This window comes from Denticeps clupeoides, chromosome 16 (genome assembly GCF_900700375.1).
Source record: "Denticeps clupeoides chromosome 16, fDenClu1.1, whole genome shotgun sequence".
Taxonomy (NCBI): Eukaryota; Metazoa; Chordata; class Actinopteri; order Clupeiformes; family Denticipitidae; genus Denticeps; species Denticeps clupeoides.
The window spans coordinates 1,378,325-1,403,152 of NC_041722.1; the positions used below are offsets into that span (position 1 = coordinate 1,378,325).

Here is a 24,828-nt window from a genome sequence, read left to right on the forward strand (position 1 = left end):
TTGACCCTAAATTGTTTCCCAAGCCATTTGATCATTTTGGCCTTTTGGCACGGTGCTCCATCACATTGGAAAATGCATTGTTCTTCACCTGACTGTTCTTGGATGGTTGGGAGAAATTGCTGTTGCAGGATGTTTTGATACCATTCTTTATTCATGGTTGTGTTCATAGGCAAAGTATTTAGTGAGCTCACTCCCTTGGATGAGAAGAAGCCCCAACATGAATGGTCTCAGGATGCTTTATGGTTGGCATGAGACAGGACTGATGGACCTTTTTTCTCTCTGGACAATCGGAAAGATATTACATCAGAGAAAATTTCTTTAGCCCAGTCCTACAGCTTCATATAAAAACAAACTCATTTCTTTTACTGAAGAGACAGTAAACAGACTTCTGAACTGTTTACTGAACATACTGCATTTGGAACATAAGTTTCTTCAAGTTCCACAAGCAGAACAGAACCACCAACACAACACAAAGAAAATTTAAAAGGAGAAAAGCCAGTAAGTGTCATGATCTATTCCGGCAGGGGCAACTACGGATCCGCCCCATGGTCTCATGTCTGGTGGTGTTCAAGGTGAGAAGCGGCCATTCAGCGTGGCGAGCCGGAGACTGACTGGAGCAGTGGGTGCCTGTGGATGGCGAACAGGGTACTGGTTCCATGTGGCCACTCGTCCGTCTTGAATGCCGGATCAGTCATTAGTCATTTTTCATTCATCTCAGCTGTTCACCTTCTATCATCTCGGCTCTATTCGCCTCGTTTAATTTTCCATTCATGTTCAAAAAGATTCTGTGTATGAACTTCCTTCCCCCCCTTCGTGAACTGCTTTGGCTGGCATGCCGGGAGTCGTGCCTAGGAGGAAGGGTACTGTCATGATCCGTTCTGGCAGGGGCAATGTTTTCACATGTGGTAGTAGCCTAGTGGGTAACACACTCGCCTATGAACCAGAAGACCTGGGTTCGAATCCCACTTACTACCATTGTGTCCCTGAGCAAGACACCTAACCCTAAATTGCTCCAGGGAGACTGTCCCTGTAATACTGATTGTAAGTCGCTCTGGATAAGGGCTGATAAATGCTGTAAATGTAAATATAAATATGTCTGATTGTATAAAACTGCCCTGTCATTTTCCCCCATTTTTGTGATGTCGTGCATATGCGTCCTACTGCCTCACCATGTCAAACCAGCGTGACAGTGAGGTCCATGTTGGTCCAAGTATTTTTCATGATGATGGGTAAATCAGTGATGACTCTTGCTCCCCAATATGGGTTTGCCCACATGGGGCCACCATAGAACCCCAAGACAAAATTAATGAGACCCAGCTGGGCAGCCCACACCAGCCCATATCCAACCCATATGGGCCCCACTTAAATGTGTTGGCTGGGGAACTCCATCAAGAAATCCACTCTGACAGATGGAGAGCTAATTCATATATTAATTTGTTGGATTAGAAACACTTCAGTCATGCTTGGTTATAATACAATGCATTTTTGTTTGCATAATGGAGGTTACAATGAAATAAAACATGAAATCACTTGGAGACTGGCCCAACATTTGAGAATAAAGCCTTTAATCTTTTAAAGTCTTTTCCAAACCTTATTAATATTTTTCTCATGTGCTAAATGGCTAGTGACAGGACTGAGATGTGATTGTCTGGAAGTACTGATTAGTGACTTTCTTACCATCCATCATATGCCCAGAGTCCATTATAAAAGGCCAGTCCAATGGCACCAAAAGAAGTTGTACCTCCTTCAAAAGAATTTGATAAGTTCTTTGTATTTCCTGTAAAAACATAGCATAAATAAAACCTTCCATAATGCCTTTATATATATATATTTTAGCCTAAAACATTGTATAGCCTATAAGATATTTAAGTATAATTAGTACTGTCAAAATTGATGGGTTAATTGCTGCTATTAATTAAATATATTTAATGCATTAAAATACTGTACATGTTTTGTGTACTTCCTGTTTGCCATCTGACCCTGTCATTTAATGTAAATGGTGCAGTGCATCTTTAAGGGCCTCTTGGGTTAAGCCCCTGGTGGTGTCAGGATTAGGTGCACCTGGAAATGCACCTGGTACCAATCTGCAGGGCTGGTTATAAGGAAATTTGGACATTTTTGTGGATACTGCAGCTGCTGTGTTAAGTTGTTCTCAGTTCTGGCAATCGCCACATGCCTGCGGGTTTGTTTAAGTTCTCCCCTTTATTTCTACTGTTTTTGGCCCTCGTGCCACGGTGTGAAACTGTCCCCGGGTGAGCCGCAAAACCTGGAAGCCACAACGGAAGCGTTTCTTCAGTGTGCATCTCCAGGTGCACCTAATCTAAATACGGGCTATGTACTTAAAGCCCCAGCAGTACCATCAGTGGAAGAGGCAGGGCAGACGGTGGCAACCACAGGGATCCTGCCCTGCTGTGTCCTCCCACTGGAGGACCCGGACCCTCTGGCTGGCTCTCATATGTCTTATGAAAATGTGGGCATATGTGCAATGAAAAGTATTCACAGTACATCACCTTTTCCACATTTTTTATAGCATAAAGTTTCTACAGAATTGTACACACAAATGCGCATGCTGTTTCCTCTGATCATCCTTCAGATGTTTCCGCAGCTGATTTTATAGTTCATCCGTGGAAAAAAACAGTTGGACATATTTGGAAAGGCACACACCTGTTGTCCCAAAGTTGCCAGTTCATGTCCGCACACAAACCAAGCATGAAGTCAAAGGAATTGTTTGTAGACCTCCAAGAAAAGCACAGGTTATTGAATGTCTGCTGTTTTGAAGGTCACAATGAGCAAAGTGGCCGCCATCAACCGTAAGTGGTTGATGGTTCAAAACCACCACGACTCTTCCTAGAGCTGGCCAGCCACCTAGACTCAGGGAGAAGGGCGTTTGAGACATAACCAAGAACCCGATGGTCATTCTGTCAGAGCTTCAGAGGTCCTCTGTGGACAGAGGAGATCCTTCTAGAAAAACAACCATCTACTAATCAAACCCTCAGCTGCAGGATAATCAGGATAGATGGAAAGATGACTGCAGCAATGTACAGAGACATCCTGGATAGGGGCGATGCTTCATCTTTCAGCAGGACAACAACCCTAAACACACAGCCAAGATATTAAAGAAGTGGTTTCAGGACAACTCTGTGAATCTCCTTGAGTGGCCTCGCCAGAGCCCAGACTTAAATCCAATTTACCGGGTGTATAGAATTCTGAGGGGAAAATTAATTTAATCTATTTTGGAATAAGGATGTAACATACATGTGAATACTTTCTGAATGCACTGTATTTGATTTCCTTCTGCAGAGCTACAGAGTGTGTTTGAACTGTTCCACAGGCTAGGGAACTGTATACTTCCTTGTTGTTATTGATACTGAGCTCATGTAAATCTTTGAGGATTTTCAAGTAGTAGCATTCAAATGTGTTGAATGCTAGGCAAGGCACGCTTGAGACCACAGGTAATATATTAGTTACCCACACTGCTGCTTACCTTGTGCCAGTAGGACAATCCCAGCCACCACAATAACAAGGATAATGAAGAGTTTTGCTACTGTGAAAATATTCTGTACGTAACTTGCCAGCTTCACACTCATACAGTTCACTATACTGATTAGCACTGCAGGGAGAAAAGCAAGGAATGTAAGTCATATAACTCATACTTTATCTGTGTAAATGTGTTAAAGTTCAACTTAGCATACAGCTTAAAGACAAACCAGAGCAAAAATCATTATATCAGACAATGTACTTGATACTTATGTCAGGGCTCTAGACTAAATAACTATCTTAGGTGCACCAGCACAAAAGTTTAGTGCAACAATTTTTTTAGCAGTGGTTTTACAGGTTTATATTGTTTTCTTCTTCTTAAATCACTGTTCATATAGGCAATATTGACTTGTAAATAAATAACAAACAATCTGATTAGCAAAATGTTCTCTTAAAATGTGTTGGTGCTGAAAGTGCCTCATCGAGCTTAACTTAAAACAATGTAAATAAAATAAAAAGAGGCACCAGGGATAGGGGACACTTGGCCATTACATTTGTTGCTGCATGTAATGTGTTTTACAGATGCATTGTGCTTTTTTATTGTTCAATTAAAATTTTCATTGTTCAATTTCAATTTTACTCAGGCTCGGGCTTGCATGGTAAATGAGAAGTCAGATGCTGAGTTTCAAAATGGACGAATTTTAAATAATTAAAATTATGTTAATAAATGTTAAAATCACATGCGTAAAGCATGTTAGTACATTAATGTTAGTCTGCATCTGTCAGATTCAGGCTTTTAATGTCAGATTTATGCTTTTAAAAACTGTACTTGTGTTCAGGCATGATCCTTCTAATCCGTTCACCCTGCCTATCTGACGGGTCCAGGCTACTCACCTCTCTTTGTCTGACTGCAGTACATGCACTTTCAAACATACAGGAATATCTGGACCATGGCCAATCATTTTTCATGATTGGATTAGAATACGATATGTTCCTAATATGTGTCTGTTGTTTGAACCACAGGGAGTTTGTTTACTACCCCACCCCCAAATTGTGAAATTAATGTGCATCCAAATTGGTTAAACTCTAGAGCCCTGGATAGTATCATAAATAAATAGACTGATATTGATGACTTACAGAGAGATGCAACTGCAAGACATTTTGTGACAACCACATCAGGAGTGCATCCTGGGTAGAAAGGAGCTGAGGCATACTCAGCACAGCTAAGTGCAATGATTGCAAAGGATGAGGGCTTCAGCACAATGATAGTGGTCCAAGAGTATAGATAACCCAAGACTGGGCCAAAACCCTCAGTAAGGTATGAATACTCTCCTCCTGACTTTGTTATCATTGTGCCAAGTTCCACATAGCACAGGGCTCCTACACAAAGATAATGACAAGCATTATGCAGACAGGAAGTGTCAGGCACTGCTCCTAAGGTTGGCTGTATGTGGTGGTCAGTGAGTAAAATTTATACTCCCTAAACCACTCCTTGAAGTGGAAAGAATGAAAAGAATGGACCATAATCCCACAGGAGACCTGTGCCAACCTAGTAAAGAACTACTTTAAGAGATTGGTATCAGTTGTGACTTAGAAAGGGTACACTGTTGACTACGCTATTATGGCCAGGGGGGCTAATATTTCAATAAAACTTATTTATACAGTAATTATTTGCAAAATAACAAACACTTACTGTTAATGATCATTTTCATGGAGAAATCAAGAGTGTTGTCTAATTTCATAAGGGGGACTAATAATTTGGGCCTCAACTATCTTTTACATGATCATGGGAAGTTTTTATATTTTGCTGTTCAAGAGACTAGAAGGTATTTGCTGGATAAGTAAAGATAAAAAACAAGCTGGCAAATAAAACATTAAGAACTGTAATTAAAAAATGATTATTTGCGCACAAAAACCCCTTTTTTGTTAGGCAGAGATGGACAAAGTACTCACCTTCATTACTTAATCAAAAGTACAGATACCACTGATGATGTTACTCCACTACAAGTGAAAGTTGTATAGTGAGTACTTGCTTTTGAAATTACTTAAGTGTTATAAGTAAGTTTTTTCAAAGCATGTTTGCATTATTGGCACAACACACAAAAACCTAATTTCCCTGACTAGCTTGTAGAACCTCTAGAGTAAGGAATTGGTCAAACGCTGTTGTAGGATGAAAGACAACTGAGCTGTGCACAAAGTAATCTGTTTATTTTTAATTCTTCCACTACACATGTGTGATATGTCACAGCAACAAAAATCTAATTTCAGAATTAAAAGTAACGAGTAGTGAGGTCCTTCATAGAAATGTAGTGAAGTAAAAAGTATGATATTTGGACTTTCAAATGTAGTGAACTGAAAGCCATACAATAAGTTCTCCCAAAAAAATCTACTCAAGTGAAGTACAGATACCCAAAAAACTTGAATTAAATACATTACTTTCCACCTCTGTTGGTAGTGTAGTATATTTGTTGACATTAGTAAGCAGTTTACATAGAATTTAAATTGATTTGTCCAGGTTTGCACCTGCGGAACATGATGGGAATGTGGGAATGGGAAGGCAGCGACAGGTGATTCTTGGTGTATTTAATCAACGCTGTGGTCAGTGTTCAGTTCAACCCAGCTTTAATTAGACTCAACGCTTGTCTCCTCAAAGTAAGCCCGGTCTTGTTTTGTCTACCTTTGTCCACTTATATTATTACACAAGTGCCAACACCGGTGGACATTGCAGTGTTCTGCTGACTATTATCAACTATTTATCAATTTATCAACCAACTCCTTTGCACTCTCCTGCAATTGGGTTCATCCATATTGTAAACATTCTTATTCCATGTTGCTAAATGTTCCCCGAATGACAAATAAAGTAAAAATCTCATTTGGGCTTAATTAAAAAATTGGAGTGTTAGACTGTTTGACAGGAACAGGGTTGGGCTCCTCTGCTCGCCAGAATTAATAAGTTTAATTAAATCATTTAATTAATAAGTTTAATAACATCTGGCACATCAATAATGGCCAAGAGATTTTTAGAACTCACCCAGGGTGGCCAGTATTCCACATGCAGCCCAAACGCAAAGACATGGTCCCACAGCTCCTGTTCCTTCCAGTACAGCTTTAGGAGAAATGAAGATCCCTGAGCCAATCATGGTGCCAACAATGAGTGATATGCCACTGATCAGCCCAATCTGCAGTTTCAAAAACAGGCCATCCAATGAACCATCAGACTCTAGGCAGTGTCACAAATCTCATTTAACAAAATCATGAAGAGTCTAAGAAGTCAATCTAAACCACTCTGTAACATACATTGTATTCAGAAAGTATTCAGATCTCTTTCAATTTGCAACCATTACATGCAATTGTTTTCATTAATTAGTGTTCCTCATGAATGTACAATCAGTAAACCCATAGTAGCAGCACGTACACAGCCGTCTAGAATTGTTTACAAATTTATAGAAAAAAAATCCGGAATATCCTGCCAATCTGCTGAGCCTTGCTTCGACACCAATCAAACTTTATTCACATCAGGTCTGATCTCAGTGGTTCTGTCACTGCCTGCCCTTTGTACACACCGCCCATTGTTACTACTGATTGGATGGATTAGTGAGGTCCTGGAATTGGACAGAGAATACGATAAAATTTTGCAAGCAGGGGTGTCCAATATACGGCCCGTAGTCCATTTTTAATTGGCTTGCAGTTAATTCTAAAAATATAATGAAAAATGGCCCACACATTGTTAGTTACAGGTGCAGATGTTGGGGGGGAGAATGAATAAGAATGAAGAAGTAAAGAAGAATGTAGAATAAGAAAAAAAGAACGTGCTGGATTGTATGCTCATGTTCTTCTATTATAAATATATCTTTAATGTTACAAACCTCTGTCAATCATTAAGAAGTACCAGGAGTTTCATGAAAAATGTAAAGTCACCTGAACCTCTAAATTGGACAGGCAATGTAGACTGTGACCTGGTGGCACACTTACGGCTTGAGCTGGAGAGAGCTGTGCGTCTAAGCAAGGGACAAGGCAAAGCAGGCAAGTTGACGTGGGCATGTTCTGGAGCGTGCTGGAGGCTGTGGTTTCTGTCCAGATACTATATCGGAGGCTGATGTGAAAACGTGATCCTGAACGGGAGGCCGGTAATATGAAGGTTCAAACAAAAAGCAACAAAGGGGAAATCCATAGAGGAGTCATGTCAAAAAAGCGTGCGGGGACAGTGCTTTGCTCAGTGGCACCTCAGAAGCACCTCGGCAGATCGGGATTTGAACCGGCAACCTTCTGATTACGAGGTCGCTTACTTAACCGCTAGGCCACCACTGCCCCACTGAGTGAACTGTGCATTTGGCTGAGTCAGTGGGGAAGCGTGAAACAGGTTTAGTCAGGTCAAAAAAGCTTACTAAATACATAATATGAATGACAAATGAGTTCACATTTGTTTGTTGTGTGCATCGCTTTTTTATGGTGGTTTGTTGGCAGCTAGTGAAAGCACTTCCGGGTCAGTGGCCACACTGTTCCGGCACAGTTGTGGTTAACAATGATAGACTGAAGAAGAAAGTGAAGTGATTGTCACATGTGATACACAGCAGCACAGGCAGGGCAGGAAGATCTGCGGGATGGAATTCCTGAAGGAGCTCCGGGTCGAGGATCCCACGAGCATTCCTCAGGGCCGTACCCCTACCAGTTGACAAAATACTCCAAATGCTGGCCCTGCCACCGGACATCTAGCAGGCATCGGACGTTGAATGTCAGGACCCGTCCACCAGGCGAGGTGAAGCAACAGCAGGGGAGGGGTGTGTGCCCTCCATAGAAGGGAAACCTGGAAGACAGAGCTGATGCAAAGAGAATGGGGTAAGGACAACTGGTAAGCAACCTGGTTGATCTGGTGGTGGACACAGAAAGGGTTAATGAAACGTGTCCCAGCTTCTTGGCGGGAAATGGGCAGGCCCCTGGTCGAGACCCATATCTGGTCTCCGGGGTGGTAGGTCAGGGTTGCCTTTACTGGTCGGCTTGGTTTTTCATGGCCACTGCGGACCAGTTGAGGGCCCAGTCGGACGAGAGTCCAGGTGTTCTGGAGGTGTCTGAAAGATTGCCCTTGATGGTGCGAGGAACCAAATGGGGGGTGCCCAGTGGACGCCTTGAATGATGGTTTCATGCTAGCTTGGCGAGAAAGAGAAACTTGGACCAGGTCGTTCCTCGGGCACAGCAACAGCAGCGGAGATACTTCTCTAGTTAGAACGCTTTAACCCTCTTAAAGAGCATGAATTAATTAAACTAATCTCATTGTCAAATCAATGTACTTGCGTCACTCGTCCCTTAGCACCAACCACATACCAAGTTTGTTTCAAGGTAGCAGTCATTAGACCCTTGATTAAAAAACCTGACCTTGACTGCAGTCAGCTTTTGAATTATATACCAATATCCAACCTTCCACTTATATTGGAAATTTTAGAAAAAGTCGTAGCCCAGCAGCTGAGCGCATACCTAGACTGTAACAATATCCATGAAGTATATCAATCGGGACTTAAACCTCATCATAGCACTGAGACAGCGCTGGTTAAAGTGGTTAAGGACCTGCTGTTGGCCTCTGATCCTGCTTGATCTGAGTGCAGCATTTGACACTATCGATCACGCTATTCTCCTTGCCAGGTTAGAGAATGTTATTGGGATTAAGGGAACAGCCCTTGAATGGTTCAGATCATATTTGACCAACCGATATCAGTTTGTGAGCATCAATGGTGTTTTGTCTTCACATAGTAAAGTAGAGTTTGGTGTTCCACAAGTCCTTCTGTCCTAGGTCCGTTACTTTTTTCCCTATACATGTTACCTTTAGGTGACGTCATCCACAAACACGGTATTAGCTTTCATTGCTACGCTGACAACACACAGCTGTATCTGTCAGCAATGCCAGATCAGAGGCAGCAGCTGAACAAAATAGTAGATAGTACAGCTAGTACAGAATGCTGCAGCCAGAGTTCTAACTAGAAGATAAGATAAGATAAACCTTTATTAGTCCCACAAGTGGGAAATTGCACAGGAAAAACAGAACTAGGAAATTTGACCACATCACCCCAGTCTTACAATCACTGCACTGGTTACCCATCAAATTTAGGATTGACTACAAAATCCATCTTTTGACCTATAAAGCTCTAAATGGTCTCACCCTGCAATACCTGAGTGCAATCGGTGCGTGGTCACTACTGGTACCAAAAGTGCAGAAGGTCACAGCTGGGAGCAGATCCTTCTCCTATAGAGCTCCGCAGTTGTGGAACGGCTTGCCTGTCAGTGTCCGGGACTCAGACACAGTCTCAGTGTTTAAATCCAATCTCAAAACCTATCTGTTTTCTCTGGCTTTTTGTTAAAATCCTAGACCCTCATTTCACTTCACTTTGACGCAGTGTCAATTATAAAGTCCAGTTTATCACAGAGTCCCCCTGTTAGACACAGACAAAGTTAAATTCACCCTAGTTAGGCTGTCCTAGTTAGGGTACCGGGTCACAGCACCAATATACCGCTATAACCACATATTTCAGTATCGGTCGTACAGTGCAACCGTCTGCTGCTGCTTCTGTTTGTTTTTCTCCAAGACACGGAATCAAGCACCCAGACTACTGGCAGACCCCAGTGAAGAGACCAGCAAATAAATCCTGGTTCCTGACAACTGCTAAACAAGGACATACCATAAAACAAACCAGAGGGTCACCACAGCCACCACCACCGTTACAACTACAGCTTCAGGGATCTTCAAATGGACCAGTAACATCATTGTGGACACATAATCTAGACCATGACACTGACTACATCCTGGACTCCTCCAACCCTACAACTGTAGGACTTATTATTATATCATCCCCAACCCTGCACTGACACCATTTGCAGGCTCACTCTACCCTGGAAGGGGGTCCCTCTCTGTATCACTCCTTCCCAAGGTTTCTTCCTTTCTTTTTTCTCTCTCTCTCTCTCTCTCTCTCTCCTTTTGTGTGCAGAAGGGTCAAGTGTGGGGGGTGTCAACTGTAGGGCCTGTCAAAGCCCATTGAGACACACTGTATGTGATTTTGGGCTATATAAGAAATAAATGTTGTTGTTGATTTGTCTTCACATAATAAAGTACAGTTTGGTGTTCCACGAGGTTCTGTCCTAGGTCCATTGCTATTTTCCTTATACATGTTACCTTTAGGTCACGTCATTTGCAAACATGTTATTAGCTTTCATTGCTATGCTGATGACACACAGTTGTATTTATCAGCAATGCCAGAGAAGAGGCAGCAGCTGAACAGAAAACAGAATTGTCTAAAGGACATTAGACAGTGGACAGCTCTTGTACTTGGGTCTCAAGCAGCCAGACGTAAGCTGTCTGACTACATCATAACTCTGGACAGCCTTTATATCTCACCAAGTACAGAAGTAAAGGATCTAGATGTCTTCATCGATGCAGTCTCTCATTTGATTCACATGTAGATAATATAACTAGGATAGCATTCTTTCACCATAGAAATATTGCAAAGATAAGAAACATCATCTCAATGCACAATGCAGAAAGGTTGGTCCATGACTTTATCACATCAAGGTTAGATTACTGCAATGCATGTCTGTCTGGATGCTCTAGTAGGTGCATGAGTAAACTCCAGCTAGTTCAGAATGCTGCAGCCAGAATTCTAAATAGAACTAGAAAATTTGACCACATCACCCCAGTCTTACAATCACTGCACTGGCTACCCATCAAATTTAGGGTTGTCTACAAAATCCTACTTTTGACCAATAAAGCTCTAAATGGTCTCACTCCACCTTACCTGAGTGAACCTGAGTTATTTATGATCTACCATGCTCCCTGCAATCAATGGGTGTGGGGTCACTACTGGTACCCAAAGTACAGAAGGCCCATTGAAACATAGTGTATGTGATTATGTGCCATATAAGAAAAAATGTTGTTGTAGTTATTGATTGATGTGCTTAGTCTGCCCATTGCCTCCAGATAGTAGCCTGAAGTGAGATTGATGGACACTCCCAATTGCCTCCAGAAATGGCACCATGAACGGTGGACCATGGTCTGAGAGGAGGTCAGGGGGTTGCCAGATGACTTCTCGGATGACTGCCTCAGTGGTTTTGGGAGGCCGTGAGAAGACCAGGCAACACCACTAAACATTCTGCTTTCGAGATGTGGTCAATGAGGACCAGGACTGAGGTATTCCCTTGTGATGCAGGCACAACGGTGACAAAGTCAAGTGACACATGGTACCACGGTTGATGTGGGCGAGGAAATGGCAGGAGGAGGCCTTGAGGGGGCTGGATGTCTGCTAAGGTTGAGGCCCAATGAAAAAAAGCACAGGGATGCAACTTCTGCCCCGGAGCAGAGAGACGAGTGGCTAAGCCACCTGGCTATAGCCCCATAAGAAACAGTGGTAAAAGTCAACAAACCCAGTGAACTTCTGCAATTGTCAGACAGTTGTCAATACAGGCCATTCCATCACTGTGGTGGTCTAAACAGGGTCCATGGTGACCCATTGGGGGCTGATGCTGAATCCCAGGAAGTTGTATGGGTAATTTGAAAATAACTCTTTTGAGTTTGACATATAACATATTTTCAAGAACTCGCTGAAGCACAGTGTGTACGTGACCGATGTGGGTGCAGATGAGGATGCCATCAAGGTAAACGAAGATGTATTGATTCAAGAGGTCTCTCAGCATGCCATAGATGAAGGCTTGGATTGCTGCAAGGCTGTTAGAGAGGCCGAAGGACATGACAAGGTTGGCCGGTTGGTGGCCAACAGAAAAAGTAGGAGGCAGCTGCAGGAAAAGTGGAGGCCCGGACAATGCCACTGCAGAGAAGCGAGGAGATATAGTCCTCCATGACCTTACATTCAGGCAGGGCCAGGGAGTACAATCATTACACTTGTACAGAGATAATAGAAATACCATGAACTACAAGTTGAAAAATCAGGAATTCACTAAAAGAAGTTCAGTTCAGAACTTCTGTTCAGTCTTCAGATGGTGGCCAACCCTTATTTTAAATTGTGTACATTTAAGTAAAATCAAAATGTTACTTACTTGTCTTTTCAGAACTGCAGGCTTCACCTTGTCACCCGGAAGTGAAATCACAGAAGGATCAATGCTGCCATTTGATGTCTCTCTGTTCTTTCTCACGTTTTCTTCTTCCATGTCACTTAAAATATTGAAACATCAAATATCACCAGAGAAAAGGACTGTCACAATAAGATGTGCAAAATAAATAAAGATTTGTGCCTTTTTTGGCCAAGTCATTTATTGAGCATATTCCCAACCTAATACTTAGATATTACCTGTACACTAAAAGTCAATTCATGTTAATTGATTGCCAATCTAGCAGTCAATACACAGATGGGGTCAACGGGGGTTATACAGCCATCTTGGATTGTCGCATGCTCAACACTCGTGGTATCGCCCTGTTGCTGCTGCAAGCTTTTCCAAGAACACTTTACACCAAAGAGAAAGAAACTGGCCACCTTCTACTTTCAGCCCACCAAGGTAGAGGCCCCCTCTCCTCCCTCTCCTCACACAATATGCACTTCCAAACACGGCGTCTCTCTCTCTCTCCTCTCCCTCGCTTCTGCACTCATGCAGCCCCTCCACTGCCTTTGTTTTCCCACTGACTGTAATTCCACCACTCCAGGCAGACTAACAGTCATGTCTGTGCTTGGGCCCTCCACTAGTTGACCTCCAGATAAACTGTTTTTTAAACTACTGAAACCATAGGCACTTTTCATAATTCCCTGCTTAAAAATAAATAAAAAATAATAAATAAAAATAAAAACAGCTATGAGATTACCGCAGCTGTATAAAAACCAGCATATATGTATATACATGCTAAACTAAACTATACTAACTAAAACTAAAACTCAAAAACTGTACAGATCTCTATAAGAGAAAAGTTTTTTTTCTGTACAATGAACAGGACAAACAGAACATCATGTAGGATGCTTGCAAGTGGATATGTTGGATATTTCAAACAAACAAAATGAGCAGAAATGTGCAAAAAGAGCAGAAACGTGCAAATTGAATTATGCTGTGCAAAATGGTCAGTATGTTATCAGATGCATATATCCAACTTATATCCAAGTATATCCAAGTATACCAGTATATCCAACTTCCTTACCAACTTCTGAGCTTAAGTCAATAAACAGCATTCTGGCATAAGTGTCTTTTTTTGTCGAGGTGGGAGAGAGTTGTATGAAGGGCAGACGAGATTGCATTGTATGGGGAGTGGTTTGGCTGGTAGGCAAACTGTAGTGGGTCCAGATTCTGAGGAAGTTGGGTCTTCATGTGTCCCAGAACCAGCCTCTCAAAGCACTTTGTAATGATGGGTGTGATTGCTATGGGCTGGTAATCATTGGAGCAGGACACAGTTGACATCTTTGGCACTGGGATGATCTTGAGTTTTGAGACAGGCTGAAATCAGTGATGTGTAGAAGATGTCTGTGAAGAGGTCTGCAAGCTGGTCAACACACCCATAGCACCTGACCAGGTATGTTTTCTGGTCCTACTGCTTCCGTGGGTTTACTATGCGGAGGGTCATCCTGACTTCTCCCATGGAAATTCAGAGGACATGGTCAATGGGAGAAGGGGTTGTTTTCCTCAGTGGCTCCCTGATCTCTGCCTCAAACCGTGCAAAGAAGTCTTTCAGCTCATCTGGCAGTGAGGGGTCGCTGCTGCAGGCCTGATGTGTTGGCCTGTAGCCCATGATGGTCTGGATCCCCTGCCACATGCACTGTGTGTCCTTTGAAGACGTGAAGTGACATCCTCAACACACTTGCCGATGTAGCTGGTGACTGAGATTGTGTACTCCTCCAAGTACACAGAGTGGTCATAGGTGGCTGCATCTCTAAACCTCTCCCAGTCTGTGCAGTCAAAACAGGCATGGAAGGCAGAGATGGCCCCACCTCTCTGGTGGTCTGAACTGCTTGATGATGTCTGTATACTGGGGTGAGAAGTATGGAGATGTGGTCTGATTGTCCAAGGTGGGGCAGGGGTGTAGCCTTGTATGCACCCTGGAGGTTTTTGTAAACAAGGTCTAACATGCTGTCCCCTCCTGTTGCAAAATTACATGGTCAGAGTACATTCTCCTTTGTTGTCCCTGGCTGGTGGAACAACTTGGGCTGCTTTATTCGACTAGCCGAGACTACTACCACCTTTAAGAAGCATTGAAACACTAACACACGCACATGCACACACACTGCAATTTATTTATTTTTTTTTCGTCTAGCACTTAACAATTTCCGAGCATGTTCTTTTTCTGACAAATTAGGCCTTTTCAGGGCTCTTAGTTTTGTAAACTCAAAATTAATAGAAACCGAACGAGAATTGCTGGTGTCCTCCTCTTGTAAATCACTTTGGATAAAAGTGTCTGCTAAGAAAAGTAAAGTAAAGTAAATTACATAAAAATGGTATAGAAAATAAAATAAAAATACATTTCATGACTGATTGAACTGTATACTTTAACTTATTATTAAAATTAGAAAGTGAAGTGAATGTCACTTGTGAAATACAGCAGCACAGCCTACAGTGCACACAGTGAAATTTGTCCTCTGCATTTAACCCATAAACCCTGAGTGAGCAGTGGGCAGCCATGACAGGCGCACGGGGAAATTAGCTGTGTTTTTTCCATTAAGGCCCATTCATAAGAATAATATTTTTTTTAATCAACATTACATGTCATTATCACTATTCAGTCCATCTGTCGCTGTTTGGAGACCATTATTAATTATATGTAGTATAATTGTTTTAGTATACAAGTAGTAAACAAGTATAATTCAGAATTTGAACATTTAGTATGGTGACTTTTATTCGGAAAATGATTTAGGTGCCCATTTTAAGGACATTTTCACTGACGCCCAGTGATTGGCCGAGCAAGAGTGTGGGTGGATTGGGAAGAACAATGTTAGTGTAGGTGGAGGACACATTTTTTGTGTAGTGAAAGACACAGCATAATCTTGGGGGCAAATACTCTTAGAATAGAATGTAAATGAAACTGAAGTTAGACCTAACTTCGATCAACAAAAGTTGGACTTTTGATTTGTGACATTGAACTGAAAGTGATACAGGAATTATTCTAACAAAAAGGATCATATAGCAGATTCACATTTTCAAGGATCAAGACTAGGATCAAGTATAATTTTTTATAGCTCATAAGGACTGTGAATGGACTGAGTACATTTACATGAATGTGCCACCAATGCCGAGCCTATCTTGGTTTGTAGATTTTTGCTATTGTGGCCATGGCTTTCATAGAGAAGCTCAAACAAAGTCATTTGGTGTGCAAAGTAATTTGTTTAATGCAAAACATAATAAGAAACACAATACAAAAAATACAAATTACACACCAGACTAAGAACATTCAGGGCCCACCAGGGGACGAAAAATGTCTTGCAGTGTTGCAATGGATAACGCATCTGACTACGGATCAGAAGATTCTAGGTTCAACTCCTGGCTGGCTCGTGCTTTGGACGGCGCCTTGTCTCTGTGGCTTAATTGGTTAGCACGTTCCGCTGTTAACCGAAAGGTTGGTGGTTCAAGCCCACCCAGTGATGGGTGGGCACCTGTCATGGCTGCCCACTGCTCAGTAAGGGTGATGGGTTAAAAGCAGAGGACACATTTTGTTGTGTGCACCGTGTACTGTGCTGCAGTGTTTCACAATGACAATTTTTTATTTTGTAATACGCTCCCAGAAGGTGCCATGTCCACACTACTTATGCCAGTGAATTACCAAATGTTGCCAAAACATAAGAGTGGTCTCATCAACTTTATTTTACACAAAAGCACTATATTATAAGAGTCTTCAATCAAGACTAAACATGTTTGGATGTGACAGTCCTGTGGACAGTACAAATGTACATGGTCATGGATTCATTTCTGCTTGTTCATGCTGTTACACACTGAATATAAAAGATGATTGTATAGCTTGTATGTAGAACCTTACAGTTCACTGTTGTGTGCTGACCCATGTACAGGATGGTGAAACTTAACAGTTTAAAAAAGTAAAGTGCTATTGTTGTTTAAACTTAATACCACTAAAGAAAACATCTCATATAGGTTTGCTGGGGTAAAACTAGATTTAAATTCTAGTAAAATTACTTGTGAGTTTCAGACTTTGCACCAGTAACAGGGTGCACTTCAATCATAAAACCATTTAAATTCTCTTGAAGTTCATTATGGGCAATAAAGTTTTTTAGGAATCCAACAAAGAGCAGCATAACTCACAAGATTAATGAGATAAGTGCCAGACAATGTTAAGACAGCCTGAAACCAAATTACATTTACAATTACAATTATAAGGGTGATAATTTCCAATTGGAATCCCTCGCCTATGAGCCAGAAGACCCAGTTTCAATCCCACATACTACCATTGTGATTTCAAACAAGACACTTAAACCTAAGTTGTCCCGGTAACTACTGATTGTAAGTAGCTCTGGATATGGGCATGTAAAATGTAAATGTAAGATGCTCTTGTCCAGAGTGACATACATACCTTTCATAAATGTACCGTTAATGTTAAAGACCACAAATTAACTGTAATTTACTGCAAATATTGATAAGTATATGACGAATGTAATAAACTTTTTTTTTTTTACAAAGGCTATAGATAATTATATTGAAATAATCATTAAAGACTTTCAGAACCCAATTAACAACCTGGAATACTAACCGATGCTAAAACTTCAGAGGGTCATGCTAATTCAGCAGTGCCTTTAATTTTGAGGAAATGGTTCCATTAAAACTCCTTATTTATCTATTTGTTTATTTTTTCATATCATAACCAGGGTAGATTTATTATTCTTTATGTGAAGATAACATGTGCAGTACAACTGAAATGTATTGGGGTTTTTTCTGTGTTTTGTCTGTATTTGTCGGTATTGGATAAGATTCTGCTTATCAGCTTTGCATGGTGATGCTCCAGTTTATCTTTGTAACCTACTAGTCGCTCATTACCCACAACACTCCATCAATCTCTGGGAGAAGGCTTACTGGCTGTCCCCTGTGTTTGCAAAGGCACTGGTGAAAATAGAGTATTTGCTTATAAAGCCCCAAATCTTTGTAACAATCTTCTGAGGAATGTACAGGATTCAGACACAGTATCAGTATTTAAATCCAGGCTGAAAACCTACTTATACAGTCTAGCCTTTAACAACGCTCCCCTCACCATTAGTTAGTGCTTCTGGATAAGTCTAGTTCTATGTTCATTTACTGTCATTTGTTGCTAACTGATCAGTAACTTTTCTCTTTTCTCTATCTTCACCATACACTCCGCTGTGGATGGTATATCCTGCCTGGGGAGTTTCCTGGATCAGAGTACTTATATGATATGACCAAATTCCATGGACTGTCCTTCTTTGTCCTCTGTTGACCCCATCTAATTTGCCATTAATTTTTTTATGTATTTCATTGTAATCCAGGGCTGACCAGAGGAGAATGGGTTCCCCTTGCTGAGTCTAGGTTCCTGCCTTTTCTACCTTTTAGAGGGAGTTTTTTTCCTAGGCCACTGTTGCCTCTGGCTTGCTCACTTGGGGTTCACTGCTCACTGTTCTATTTGTGACCATGTACATTGTAAAAAGAACCATATAAATAAAGATTGATTGATTGATTGATTGATTGATTGATTGATTGATTGATTGATTGATTGATTGAAGAAAGAAAGATGTGCGGCTAAATTGCAACAGAATAGACAATGGGGATGTGGACAACCCCTGAGAATGGAGAGTCACAGTGCATGAGGAGAGCTTTCAGGAGAGTGAACACCAGAAAAGCAGCAGCACCAGATGGCATCTCAGGTACAATCCTCAGAGTCTGCACAGACCAGCTAGCACCTGTGTTCACAGAGATATTCAACCTCTCTTTATCTCAGTTGATGATCCCCACATGCTTCAAGGAATCCATAAATGTTCTGGTCCAAAAGAAACCACATCCTGCCTCCCTCAATGACTACCACCATGTAGCCCTCACCTCATTAGTGATGCAATGTATAAACGGCTGGTCAGAGACTTAAATTTCTTCACTTCCGGAAATGCTCTTCATTGACTATAGTTCAGCATTTAACATGAAAATTCCTTCCACACTTACCACCAAGCTGGATCACCTGTGACTCAACTCATCTCTCTGTCAGTGGATCTCCAACTTCCTAACTGGCAGACCACAGACAGTAAGGACCACAGACATGTCTCAGCCATTTACACTTACAGCATTTATCAGACGCCTTTATCCAGAGCAACTTACAATCAGTAGTTACAGGGACAGTTCCCCCCTGGAGCAACTTAGGGTTAAATGTCTTGCTCAGGGACACAATGGTAGTAAGTGGGATTTGAACCTGGGTCTTCTGGTTCATAGGCAAGTGTGTTACCCACTAGGCTACTACAACCCTACTGCCACAATCACTCTCAGCACTGTGTGCTGTGTTTTGATCCCCCTGCTGTACTCTCTGTACACCCATGTACATCCACCCATCTGGAGAGTTGGTGCCAAAGGAACAATCTCCACCTGAATGTCAGCTAGACAAATGAGTTAATAGTGAACTTTAGTACCAAGCTCGAGAGGAACTACTAGACCTCTGTCATCAACAGGAGCCCAGTGGAGAGAGTGGACAGCTTCTGATACCTTGGTGTTTACATCACGCAGGACATGTCATGGTCTTGTCACATCAACACCGTGGTGAAAAAGAACCGGCAGCGTTCTTTTGAACACATGTGGAATTATGTACTTAACAAAAAAAAAGGCCACTCTTTCAAAATAGCCACTCTTTGCTCTGATTACTGCTTTGCACATTCTTGCCATTCTCTCAATGAGCTTCAAGAGGTCATCACCTGAAATGCTTTTCCAACAGTCTTGAAGGAGATCCCAGGGGTGTTTAGTGCTTGTTGGCCCCTTTGCCTTCATTCTGCGGTCCAGCTCACCCCAAACCATCTCGATTGGGTTCAGGTCCAGTGACTGTGGAGGCCAGGTCTCCACTTTTTGTTAAGCACATAACTACATATGTGTTCATTCATAGTTTTGATGCCTTCAGTGAGAATCTACCGATATAAATGGTCATGAAAATAAAGAAAACACATTGAATGCGTTTAAAAAAAATAAAATTAAGCGGTTCTTTCTTCAGAGTCTCGCATGATGGAACTTAAAAAATACATTAGTGCAAATTTTTACATCCAATCACAGAGCAACTACAATGCTTTACATGTTTGAAAGCCAGGACAGTCAGAGAAAATTTGAGAACATTTTTTTGGAGAGGGGTGGAAAAATCTCTGACCGGAAAAAAGCAAATGTGAGTTAACCTTTCCCCTTATGATGGCATAAGGGGACTGCTACTCTCTGAATGACAAAGCAGAATGGCCAAAGCACTCTTTACACCTATTGCCATCTCTAGCTACTGCAGGACTATAGACAGGCTATTGATGTTAAATAATCTCACAAAGTGACATAGTGTTAGTGGACCTTTACGGACTTTGTTTAAACTGGTTTCATATAGAAGGTTGTATAAAGCTATATTTTTTAAACAACCCATTATATACAGTATTCATTTTGTAAAAAGTAATACATATTGTAAATGTATATTGTTACTTACCACAGTGTTGAAGTTTGAGAAAATCTCTAGTGTTCTGCTCGAGTTCTGCTTGCTTTCCTGCACAGATTGGCACTGTCGGAGAGAAGGCTCAGTCATTCCACTCATGCCTTTCACTTCTGAAAAAGTGGGGGGAGGTAGTCTGAGCCAATAATTAATCAGCTTTTTTCAAGATAAGCTTGAAAATAAGAGTAATTTTCATGAGAATGGGGTTTCATGTGAACACACACACACATAAACACAAAAAATCTCAAGAGTTGAATATTTTCAAAATAGTTTTCCTTGACCAAAACAAAAAGAATGCATGTTGAAAGTATAAACATGCTTTAACTTTTTCAGTCTGAGCTTTTTACAGTAACTGATAAAATATAAAGAAATTATTTTTATATTAATTTAAAAGCACTATGTAACAAGGAGAAGGGGAGCAACATCACTAATTTTAACAAAATGTTACTGAGCACAAAAAAATCCTTTTAGAGTCAGATTGGATTGATTCCAGCTGCTGTAAAATATGTGACTTGCGTTCAGTGTTTGTTGACCATTTGAACAGAGGTCATATATTTCATGAATTACAAATGTCAGGTGGTTAATGTGTTGCATGTACTGAAAATCATTTGAATCATCCTGTATGGTAATAATTGGCTAAGAGGGACAGTAAATGCATCTCCCACGTCCGAAAGGTCCTCCAGCGGCTCCTGCAAAACCATCTCTTCTTCAAACCGGAAAAGAGTACTTTTCACACATCTGAAATTTCCTCCTGGGTTTCCACATCAGTCTTCAAAGAATTGCCATGGACCCCGTGAAAACTACAGCAGTCACCGATTTCTACTGTCAAAGTTGACACATCTAGTCTAGGTGTGGGGGCAGTACTGTCTCAAGGTCAGCTACTCTGCACGCAAGTACTGTCTCAACGCAATCCCCTAGACAATAAATGGCACCCATGAGCTTTTTTTCCCCGAAGACTAAACCCTGCTGAGCAAAATTCTGATGTCTGAAACAGGGAACTCCTGGCCATAAAATTGGAGCTGGAGGAATTTTTAGTCCAAACTGACCATAAGAACCTGCCCATGTTCCCTCATCTGCCATGCCTCGTTCTCCAAACAGCGCCACCCCCTTTTTACCGGGAGTTCCAGACTGCTACCATGACCTTGAAAGCACACATCCAAACCACCCAATATCTGTGAAGAAAATAATTTAAATTGGAGGAAGGATGTGAAGAAAATAATTTAAATTAGAGGAAGGATGTGATCTCTCTGTTAATTTACACAGAGAGGGATTTTCTGGCAGGGATTTGCGTGCAGAGTAGCTGACCTTGCCGAGTTTTGCCATGATTTCAGTAGTCTATTACTGGACAATAAGGCTATTGGAATTCGGGACTATATAATAAATATAATAAAGTGAAGTGATTGTCACTTGTGATACACAGCAGCACAGCACACAGTGAAATTTGTCCTCTGCATTTAACCCATCACCCTGAGTGAGCAGTGGGCAGCCATGACAAGCGCCCGGGGAGCAGTGTGTGGGGACTGTACTTTGCTCAGTGGCACCTCAGTGACACCTTGGCGGATCGTGAATCGAACCGGCAACCTTCTGATTACGGGGCCACTTCCTTAACCACTAGGCCACCACTGCCCCATCATTAGGGCTGGGGGTAAGCGATTATTTTTAAAATGATTATTCGGGTGATTCTTTTATCGAATAGTGGACTATTCAAATGACTAATTACATGATTTATCTTACTATTATTTTTCAGTTGCATGATAAAAAAAAAACATAAAATCACTAATTGCCCCTAAAGATTAAACAGCCGACACATTCTGACTTGTCCAGGACATCCCAAAATATGGCCGATTTTGATTTGTCCCTTCCGGGGCATCTTGAGTGGGAGATCTTGTATGTGTCCATTCAATGAAGACCCAGGATACTGTGTTTGTTTTAATAAAGAAACTGCTGTTAAGATACAGTTGGCCCATGCTTGTATTCTTCTTGATTAGAAGACATTACAAGATTGAAGCCCAATGAGTAGTCCATAGTAGTTTAATATAATTCCCAGAGACGCTAGCCTTCTTTATAAACGCCTGATTGATTATGCATTTTGACCATGACCTTTGAACTTCGACGATACTATGTGTTACCCCACCTTCCTGCCACCCAAGACACCCTCCCATCCAACCCAAGTTCCCGGACTGTCCTCAAGCCAGCTGTGTTCTCCTCTGCCCCGGTCCAACCCAGCCTCATCTCCTCTCCTCCTTCCCCGCTGCTCCCCACGGAGCCAGAGCTCCCTCCCCGCCATGCCGTGTCTACTGTTCCACTCCCTCTCACCAGCCAAGCGCCTCCAGTCATCCTCCCCAGCTCTTCTAGTGTCCCCCACTCCAAGCATGTCAGCAAGTGCGTCCCCTAACTCACACGTTGACAGTTACAATAGAATTCATTAGCTACGCACTGTTATATATATAATCATCCCGATTTGTCAAGGTGCAACTGAGGTGCCAATGAGCAAGGCACCTTCTCCAGGTACCTGTCATGGCTGTCCACTGCTCACTAAGGGTGATGGGTTAAAAGCAGAGGACACGTTTCGCTGTGTGCACCGTGTGCTGTGCTGCAGTGTTTCACAATGACAATCAATTTCACTCTCTAACTGCGGCCTTGGCTGCTTTTGCACGAACCGCCACTCTACGGGCTTATACAGGCCCCTGATTTTCTTAACAGGGAACAGGGGTGTCTGTACAGGAGAGTCAAGACGAGACAATAATTCCCGCTTCTATAAACGATTGAAACAGCAGGCGAATGCCATAAATGGCTTCCTGTTTGAGGGGGGCACTGTTTTAGACATAGGTGGAAATTAGACTTAGGGGTGATGTGGACCAGTTTGCAACCACGAATGAGGCCCACATTGTACTTTGAGGTGGCCCAGAGGTCCTTGGTCACATAACGCAGAGCTTCAGGAACCTCTGGGGAGAGAGGGAGTTGGGACATACAGGTCAATGCATTATCATCAACCAGCGACTGGACAGTTTTATGGTAGTGAATCACATTGCCTGTATAACTTGAGATCATGGGACAACACAATCCCCGGCACCGGAGTGGATGCCCAGTCTGGAGCACGAAGAGTAGCAGACTTGAATCTTCCCAATTCATGCCACCTCTTGTCAGGAGGCTTCAAGAGTGAGACATGAGGTGCTGATGATAAGAAGCGGCAGATGGTGGCATTGTACAACTGGTACAGAAATATGTGTTATTGTGCTGGATTTGTGCAAAGATGGCCCGGTAACCTAACTAGGACAGCCTTACTAAGGTGAATTGAACACTGTCTATGCTCAATCTGCACATTAGGTCTCGGCCAAGCACATTTATAGGGCACAGAAAATAATGTCTGAGAGGGGTGGTGCTCTCAGCTTCGTGTGCCAGAGGCACAGTGAAATGCTCCTGCTGATGATGACCTGATGCTGACATGGATGTAATAGAACGAACTCCCAACTGGAGTTGGGGACAAGTCAGTGTGTTTAAACACAGAGTATGTGGCCCCTGACTCTACCATAAAGAAGACAAAAGTGGACATTTATATGTGAGGAAATCTTTGAGATGCCTTATGAGAGAGGTTAGCATATGTATGTGTGTGTGTGTGTTTAGAGTGTTCAGAAGCATGTGCAGCAGCTCTGTTGGAACTCTGGGTTCAGTGTTATGTTTGGCAGTTGTGTATTTGTGTTGGAACTGTTGGAACTGTGTGTTTAGTGTTGTGTTCGGTGGCTGTGTGTGTGTGGGTGTGTGTGTTGCAGATTCTGGAGAGTGCCAGTGTAACTGTGTATGTGGTACAGGGTGTTTTAGAGGTGGGATAAGAGGGTGTAAACATGTAGGTGGCGGGGTGTCACTGCCCTGTTCTGACGTTGTAGAATTTGGTTGGGTGGCTGCGCTAATTGCAGTGTCTGTAGTCTTCTCCCTTGCCTCCACGCCTAAAAGTCTGCTTGATTGATGAGTGAGGTGCCTCCTGGTGTCCAACAGGACACTTTCTCTTTCACACACATGGCAGGCATCGGACCCTCCAACAACACTGAATCTCCCCCTCCATGGCCATGGACTCCACACCAGTCACATAACAAGTTCCTTTAAGGTATCAGTCATCAGATCCTAATTAAAAAACCTGACCTTGATCAGTCAGCTTTCAGTCAAATATTGACCGATGTCCACCCTTTGACTTTTATAAAACATTTAAAAAAGATTCATAGCCCAGCAACTGTGTGTGTAGACACAGCAACTGTCATGTGATGCTGTTCATTTGACCCGGGGAACGCAGAAGCGAGTGACGTGTCCCATATATAGGCTGGCGGAAGTCACTCCTTGTCATTGTTCTCATCTTCCAGACATGACTTGGCTCAGTAACACGGGTGATTTCGTCCTCACCGACATGCGCTCTCTCTTCTGTGTCCTGTTTGCTTGTGACAGCAATATCATTCATGAAGTATATCAGTCAGGATTTAAACCTCGTCATAGTACTGAGACAGCGCTGGTTGGGGCAGCGGTGGCCTAGCGGTTAAGGAAGCGGCCCTGCAATCAGAAGGTAGCCGGTATGAATCCCGATCCGCCAAGGTGCCACTGAGCAAAGCACCGTCCCCACACTCATGAAAATCACTTCGCTTTCACTTAAAGTGGTAAATGACCAGCTGTTGGCCTCCGATCCAGGCCACATTTTGCTTCTTGTCCTGCTTAACCTTACTTATGGAGCATTTGATAGTATTGATCACTCTATTCTCCTCCACAGATTAGAGAAAATTGTCATGATTAAGGGAATAGCC

The 24,828-nt window shown here is 42.2% G+C and overlaps 1 protein-coding gene across 2 annotated transcripts in view; it reads right to left on the reverse strand.

The window, feature by feature from the left end:
- The window catches only part of slc7a9 (solute carrier family 7 member 9), a 34,925-nt gene extending 14,775 nt beyond the window's left edge, over window positions 1-20,150 (reverse strand). The window contains exons 1-6 of one of the 2 annotated variants that reach the window (XM_028957050.1): window positions 20,042-20,150; window positions 12,508-12,622; window positions 6,509-6,656; window positions 4,615-4,857; window positions 3,485-3,610; window positions 1,678-1,777 (exon numbers count right to left, since the gene is read on the reverse strand). In XM_028957050.1, the coding sequence (XP_028812883.1) occupies window positions 1,678-1,777; window positions 3,485-3,610; window positions 4,615-4,857; window positions 6,509-6,656; window positions 12,508-12,618 (728 nt within the window). In that variant the 5' untranslated portion in view covers window positions 12,619-12,622; window positions 20,042-20,150. The remainder of the gene's footprint in view (window positions 1-1,677; window positions 1,778-3,484; window positions 3,611-4,614; window positions 4,858-6,508; window positions 6,657-12,507; window positions 12,623-20,041) is intronic. The other variant, XM_028957051.1, reaches the window with a different exon arrangement.
- Between the last annotated feature and the right edge of the window lie 4,678 nt (window positions 20,151-24,828).